At 45.4% G+C, this 8,071-nt stretch overlaps 1 protein-coding gene across 1 annotated transcript in view; it reads left to right on the top strand.

The window, feature by feature from the left end:
* Positions 1 to 2,451, top strand: part of phlpp2 (PH domain and leucine rich repeat protein phosphatase 2) — a 48,976-nt gene extending 46,525 nt beyond the window's left edge. The window contains exons 17-19 of the mRNA XM_008289347.1: positions 519 to 713; positions 807 to 1,038; positions 1,165 to 2,451. Coding sequence (XP_008287569.1) covers positions 519 to 713; positions 807 to 1,038; positions 1,165 to 2,451 — 1,714 coding nt within the window. The remainder of the gene's footprint in view (positions 1 to 518; positions 714 to 806; positions 1,039 to 1,164) is intronic.
* The last annotated feature ends 5,620 nt before the right edge of the window (positions 2,452 to 8,071 follow it).

The following is an 8,071-nucleotide window of genomic DNA, read 5'->3' as shown; positions in this document are numbered from 1 at the left end:
AGACAACCCTCACATATGTGATTAAGTACAATTCTCACTGGTTTGTGATGCTGGGAGGCTGCAGAAGTAAAAGTCTTGACATCCTTGTCCAACCACCAAACACACAAAAAAGCAGCATTCTCATGATATGGGACCTTTAAAACAGAGGATATACTTTGAATCTGTGTGGATTTTGCTGGACAAGCACAAAGCATGTGTCTGCCTGTGAGTCAACAGCTGAATCACTGGCAGGCTTCACTGGCATCAGATCTTTTAAATAATAACTCACTCACTGGAGCCTAATAGCTCGACTGCATTTAAAGCCTGTAACAATGTAATGTGCATCAGTGTTTAGGAGCCCAGCATGCCTGAGCTGCAACTACAGGGTCACGGCCCCCACAGGGACCCCCACAGCAGTGTCTGTTTTCAGCTGTCACCCCTCGCTGTTTCCCTGCAGCGTCGCCTGCTGAACTATGTATGAGGTTTGTGGGAGGCGCTGAATCATCCGTTTGTTAATGTGGATCTGTTGCCGGGGACAGGTTGTGTGTGTCCGGGCTGGCTGTGGACCGGTTTGGAGACGGCGTGGAAGCGTGCTACGGCATCTTTGACGGAGACCGCAATGAGGAAGTGCCTCGGCTGTTGCAGTGCACCATGGGAGACGTGCTGTGCGAGGAACTGCAGCACTCCGGCGTTGACAGTGTGTACATGTGCAACACTTTCCTCACCTCACACAGGTAAGACAGGAGTCTGAAATGTTTATTAATGATTCATGCGCACCTCTTTTTGTGTCTGTAGATGAATCTTTGAGATTTGTTTATGTGTGACAGGAAACTGGGCATGGCCGGCCAGAAACTGGGCGCCTCTGCCTTCTTGTGTTATATCCATCGTGAGACTTCAGATCCAGTCGGAAACTTCTTTCTGACTGTGGCCAACGTGGGCACCTGCCAAGCTGTGCTGTGCCGAAACGGACGACCTGTACCGCTCTCTAAGGTTTACAGCTTGGAGAACTGCACTGAGGAGATGGAGAGGGTTAAACTCAGCAAAGCCATTATTACAGAGGTAACGCTCAGCTTATCCAGTATTCTGTCACGTACAGTTACTGATCTGTTGATGCACAGCCTTATATTCCAGATGTGTTAAGACGCTACACTCATCTGTGAGTCTAATGGCGCTTGTGTTTTCCAGGATAACAAAGTGAGTGGAGTGACGTGCTGCTCTCGCCTGTTGGGCTGCTCTTATCTGTCTCCCTGGGTGCTTCCGAAGCCCTGGGTGCACACTGAGCCGCTCTGCTCCCAGGATGAGTTCTTGATCCTGGGAAATCGAGCCCTGTTTGAGCGTGTGTCCTACCAGGAGGCCGTGTGCACCGTGCAGGCCGTCCAGGACCCTCGCGCTGCTGCCAAGAAGCTGTGCTCGCTCGCCCAGAGCTACGGTTGCAAAGACAACATCGGCGCCGTGGTGGTGTCCCTGAACATTGGCGAGGACAGCTGTACGTGCAAGCCCCCGGTTTCCACCACTGAACCGCGGGGTCCGCCTCCTGCCCCTGTGCCTGTGACTGTGACCCCGGGCCCCAGCGACCCGGTCAACCTTTCATCCAGCAGCGGCGTCGTCACCGAGTTCAGCAGCGAGACGTCGGCTTCAGAGATGGGCAGCGAGGCGGGCTCCACCGCTTCGGACGAACACCCGTCCTCTGGCCCTGCGTCCCGCCCCGAGAGACGCTGTAGCCTACACCCTGCTACTACGCTGTGTGGGATCATGGTGCCAGGCTCAGCCGGGGCTGGAACCCACCCGGGCCTGTTCCAGCGGCAGCCCTCCTGCGCTACATTCTCAAGCAACCAGTCCGACAACGGCTTGGACAGCGACGATGAGGCTCCGCTTGAGGGCGTCATCTCCAATGGTAGCAAGTTGGAAGTGGAGGTAGACATTCACTGTTGTGCTTTCCAGCTACGGTCAGGGGCCCCTGAGAGCCCCAAAGACTTGGACTTTGAAAAGCGGGGCTCTGACTATCCCAATGGCAAAATGCGCAGACAGAACAGTGTGGTGGTTTCTGCCACGAACGGCTGCCTGTTGGCTGTATGTGGGAGAGAAATCGCTGACCTCAAGAAGTCTCCTTCCACATCCAGCCTGTTTGGAAAGAAGCTGTCCAATGGCTCCGTTGTTGCCCCCGAGGACAGTCATAATCTCATTGAAGTTGCCCTGGAGGCTCCTAAGAAAAAGTCTGGCTACTTCACTGCCCCAGCACAGCAGGACCCAGAGGACCAGCTGATTGTGCCTCCCAGTCTGGAGCAGGAAGTCAGGGAGCAGCTCAGAGGCCAGAGCCCTCTAGTCTCAGGCCCCTCCGCACCATCCACACCCACCTCCTTAAAAGATCCTGTGTGGGATCACCCGCACCCCCCTGCTTTCCCCTCCAGCCTGGTCCCGGGTCCAGGACCGGCTCCCATGCTACAGCAGGAAGTCTACGATACCGCCCTCTAGAGGACGGACACAGCACAGTGCCATGCGGCTGCACTTCTGTGATTGTGCCATTCTGAGGAAGAAGATTTCTCTCAAACGTTGGGATTCTCCAATTAAAGTTGCCATTCAGATCTTTTGTGAGGACAAGCCGGCGAGACCTTGACAGTCACGACGTGATGCTGTGCCATTAGCGTGAGGTGAAACGTGCATTCGAGAGAGCAGAGACGAACAAAGGTTCCAGGTCGGCGTTGTGAAAAGTACCACAGACAAAAACAAGCCTGACCTGAAATGGGATACCTCGTGTGTTTGAACATGTCAGCAGCATTTCCCTTTACTTGGAAAGTCAAGCAATGTGGATGGTGTGTAAGAGATCGTGTCAAATCACCTCTCCAGGGGCTCCGTGGTCTCTCAGGTCCTGGAGAGAAGCCCTATGACTGAACTTGAAAAAGTGCCTACTACAGACAACACAGCCCAGAGCTCCCCACGTCCAGGCGGCGTTCTGGGGATGTGAGCTCGTTAGTTAAATTTACAGGAGGGACGGCGTCTCCAAGAGACCGACACTGGCACAGCTTCTGCTCTCCTCCTCTACCTGTGGCTTACAAAAAGAAATCAGACAGTGTAAACGCCTGTAAGACGACACGCAGGACTAAAAGATGTGAAATAACTGCATTTACATTGCTAGAAATGTTATGGTTGGGTTTCATTGTTAACATTCCCACACAGTGTGTATAGAATCTTCTGCACAGTGAAGTTCACCCTGACAACTAGCAGCCAGCTGACGTGGTGCGATCGAGCTGCTGACATCAAGATTAATATTTAGAGCAATGCAATATCAGAGTCATTAGACTGTACAGAGCTGTTGAGGAATTCAAAAATCCTCGTCACGTCGTAATCCGAGGATCGATCTTAAAAACTACATTCACAGGAAAACAAAAGCTTAATTTGAACTGAGTCAGTTGTGTGGTCGTTGGATAGTGGACTGGAGAAGCCAGGATGTTTGGATATATCGTGTAATTTCAGTCATTTGATCAAATCAGTCACAAATCTGACGCATTACATGATGGATAGAAGCTATTTGTGTGCTTGGAAGTATCCCCACTGGTACTAAGATTGTACATTTTAGTATATTTAAACTTTGCTGCTACGCTTTTAAATTTGTGAACATTTTCCCCCCAAAGGCAGATTTGATGATTTACATTTTTTTTCCATCTCACATCCACAAATCTATCAGATTTGTGGATGTGAGATGTCACACAGCTAGCTGAGGGTCACAAACACAGAAATTTGGGACATAGAAGCAAACAGAGTCATGCTATATTTTGATGTAGCGCTCGTTGTGTACGTGTGTTTGCGTACTTTCTGATTATGGGGCTTTAAAACTCAGCTAATATAAAGACTATAATGAGTGCAGTAGCTGTATAAAACGGTTCGGTCCCTTCTTGTCTGTGTTTTCTTAACATATGGAGGACCAGTCATATTTATCCCAGCAAATCTACATTATTATTTGAATTATCAGGTAAATGTTATGCAGCCCTGGAAACCTTAGTTTGTCCTGAAACCTCCCCACCTTGTGCCAAAAGAGAAAGCAGCTCTGTGGTTGCTGTGCTGTGGTTACAAGAAGGCCAAAGTTGGATGATCGCGACACTAGATGATATATTTTTGGCTGGCGGTGGTGCAGTTTTGCGATTCCACAGCTGTTGCATAGCCAGACCTTTCGGTGTTCCCCTTTTAGCCTTAAAACAACACGACTCAGTATTTTTGAAACGTGGAACCCTTTGTTTCGTCCCATTCGCGCTCCGAGGGTGTCGTTTTTATTTTTATTTTTTTGTCTTCGCTCCACCTGAATGAGTGAGAAGTCAGTGATGAAGCCTTAAATGAGTGTGAATGTTTGTTTTTTTTGTCTCTTGAAAGGAAGGAAACACTGTTCAAAGCACTTTGTATATAGGAAATAGTGATATCCAGAGATGTGTATATTTGAGTTTAATATATGAGGTTGATGGATTATCGCGGCCGACGCATCACTTCCTGTCTGAGAGTACAATAGATGATAATCTAAAATATACAGCAGCTGATTCACCACATTCACTTCCTGGTGTGTTTTTTAAACGTTTCCTATTTAATTAAATGCTTTCAACTACGTCAGAATTTTTCACAGTATCTGAACTTTTATTTAAAAATTCAACACAACAAACTAATATTTGCTCTTAACTCTAACTTCCAACATTGATCCTATACTCATAGAAATCACTGAGAGGAAATGAGTTATTCTGCATGTGCTTCATTACTTCTATGCAGCACTGACAGAAGCATTTTGTTCATTTATCTGTCATACCTGAAGATGCTGTTTGAAATTCCTCCAGCAGCCCAAAACAATAATTAAACGCGCTGCTGTTCCCCTGATTAGAGTCATTTGGGATTCAAACACCAAAAAAAAAAAAAAAAGTAGATTTATTTTTGGTTTGTTTTAAAATTACAAATTGGAAACCACATTCCACGATAAGGCTGATAATTTCGTTTCTTCATTGATCAAATTGTGCAGCGTCTAAGATGCCAAACACATGAGGTTCTGATTGTTAACCGGACCTCCGCTATCAGAACCCAAACATAGACGTCGATGGGCTACGGGGCGGGGAGGGAGGGGAGGGGAGCGAAGACAGACTATGATTGTGAATAACACTGGTACATATCTGAAATGTTTAGCGAGCTTGGAGAGGAGAATTTGACCTTTCCTTAAGGTTTCGTACAAGATGGCGGCATTCCCAACAGACCTTGGGAAGTGTAAAATATGCAAAGTGTCAACTGTACATATACCTGTATATGAGAGCTTCGTTTTTCACCCAAGAATTCTGTCTGAAAATGAACATTGACTGGTGCGGGTATGTGTGTAGGGGCTGTGTTTGTAAGTTGCATTGCTCTCATTATTTTCTAAGTATGTCCCTTCTTTGGCTCACTGGCGGTGCACTTTTATGAGTTTCTCACCAGTCAGACTGGGACCACACTGCACCGCTCTTCAAACCAACTGGGCCCGTTTTTCTTTCCACAGTTGTATCTTCATTGTGCATTTGTGTGTCTCCAGATCAACGCCATATACTCACCCACTGTCCTGTCCAACATACACGTCCGACTTGAAGTATTTTTGAACAACGATCCATCAGTAATCGGTGTGCATGTACATATGCAGACTGTATGCACAGATACAGGAAGAGGGAGCACAGGGTACATTGCATTGGCTTCGAAATATTCCCTTTAATTCTTTAGTGGAAGGGATCCAGTAGTGCAATACTCACAAATCCCTTCGTACACCAAAGTAGAGGGTCTGTATATTTGAGTACAGTGTCGGTGTTTTGTTATTTTTTTATTTTATTTTAACTGCTGATTCATTTAGTAACTGTAAGGGATCATTTCCTCTTTGCACAACTTTTAACAAGCTCCCTGTACAACCACGTCGCAAAATGTCTGTGTTTGTGTGTAGTTCAAAGCTTTAGTGCGCACATACAGTAAGTGTATGCATGCCCGTGTGAGTAACGGATCGACTGTGCTTCTGTGTGAACAGTGAGTGAAACTGAACCGGAGACGCTCCAGTTGTTTAACATGTGACCAAAGTAGCCATTGTTTAAACTCACGAGTTCCTTTCTGTACATTATTTTCAAGAAATGCTTGAATATTTTTTTTTTCTTCTTCTTCTTCTTCTTCTCAATGCCAAGAAGCTGATGTTTATTTTTGTACTTCATTGTTTCATGCAAATTTATATTTCCCTCTCCGCTACAGAGTTTAAAGTGATCGGGATTCTACAGAATACTGTCACGCATTACGGTACTATTGAAGGTACTAACTATAACTGTATTTAATGTCGAAAGCATGCCCTAAATATAAGTCAACATAAAAACATAGAGTACATACAAAATGTGATTTATTTGTACAAAATGGAGCATATCTAATATTTTTAGGTTTTTATTCTAGCATGCAGATTACTGCTAAAAGTTTAGTTTTATGTTTCATAATTATAAGAAGACTTATTATTTAGGAGATGAACTAACAACGAGCACTTTCGCAGTTTGTCAGACAGAATTATACTCCCTTGAACTTTGAGAGTGGAAGACGGTCGTTATTTTTATTTTAAATGCTGCTATCATTAGTTTTCAGCAGACGAGCTGTTTTTTTTATTAACTTTAAGCCAAGTAGCAATAAAACTTTCTACTGTGAATTTTTTTTGGTCCAGTGTCCATTTTACTCACCGTTTTTATGCTGATTTCACAACAGAAAGCAAAATCAAAATGTCTTTTATTGTTGTTGTCTGTTTAAGATATAATACCTGCAGTTTATTTTGTCTTTAATCTTAATGATAAAATGGAAGTTTAAATGGTTTCCATAGCAGTTGTCAGATCGAGGAATCCGAAGAAACAGGGATCACTACTGTGGAAATGTGGACAATAATCTTCCATGTGTCTGTTCTCGTAGATGAATCGTAGCAACTGGACTTGTTTGGAGATATTCCACCTCTCATCCAAGAGGCTTCATCAGTTCTGACTGGCTAGTTGGGAGTTCCAGATACTTATATCCTGAAGGAGCCATTAACACCTGAGTTTCAATTGGAGGTTTGTTGCTCCTCCCCCTCGTTATGTGGGTCGTTAGTGCTCCTCCTACCACAACGGGGTTCGTTAAGGTCTTTAGTGGCTATAGGTGTGGATGTGGTTTCATCTTCCTGGGGAGAGATCTTAGGACTGTAAACATGTGAGAGGTGATGCCTCAGACCTCCACCATCAAGTCTGACATCCAGTTTCTATGTCAGACTGGAATGACCGTCCCCCAACTACTGATGAAGCCTCTTGGATGAGAGGTGAAACGTCTTCAAGGAACTCAAGCAAGTCCAGCTGCTACAATTAATCCAGGAGAATAACCACGACCTGGATGACTGAGAATCTTCACAGACATCTTCCTAAACACAGCAGACGCCATCTACTGGTGAACCTCAGAATGACGTCCACCAAATGTGACAAAACTCCAGGTATCAGCTTTTTTTTCCCCCCTTGTGACTGATCTAAGAACTTTAGAGCAGAACAAAGTCTTTGTCGGGCTTCTTTCAAGTTGAGTCTAGAAAAAAATAGAAAGTTACAGCAGCTCAACGGAGGAGCCGTCATACAGAAACGGTGTGTATTTTTAGGTGTTATTCAGACAAAATAAGAACTTCCAAGCGACTGAGCAAAGGCACAAAGTGAAGACGCTTGCAGCACTCCTCCTCTCTGAGACGACTGATGCTTAACGGTACGTTTTGCTTTCAAGCGGGAGAGAGAGGTTTGGTTTCATAAAACAGTCTCTTACAGCCACCTTTCTGTATCAAGACTCAACTGCCAGGATTAATGATCAACAGACCGAGTTTCACCCCGACAGAGCTGAGATACAAAGAATGCACGAAGAATAAACGCTGGGAACACGAGTTCTTTCACCCAGAAGAGATATGGGGTTATGAAACCTGTAGGGACTGTACCTGGGGGACATGTCAGACACTCTTGAAATAACAGGTAGAAGCTGATCTTATTTCTCGCGAGCTGCTGATTATCTGCCACACGGGTGACTTTTAGAAGATGGATTTCATCGAGGTGCTTTTCTGCCACTCAAACTGTTTCTCTAGCTGCCTTTTAAT

Source organism: Stegastes partitus, unplaced genomic scaffold (assembly GCF_000690725.1).
Source record: "Stegastes partitus isolate 25-593 unplaced genomic scaffold, Stegastes_partitus-1.0.2 Scaffold608, whole genome shotgun sequence".
Classification (NCBI taxonomy): Eukaryota; Metazoa; Chordata; class Actinopteri; family Pomacentridae; genus Stegastes; species Stegastes partitus.
Note: the sequence above shows the minus strand (reverse complement) of the source record. Positions and strands in the feature narration are given on the sequence as shown.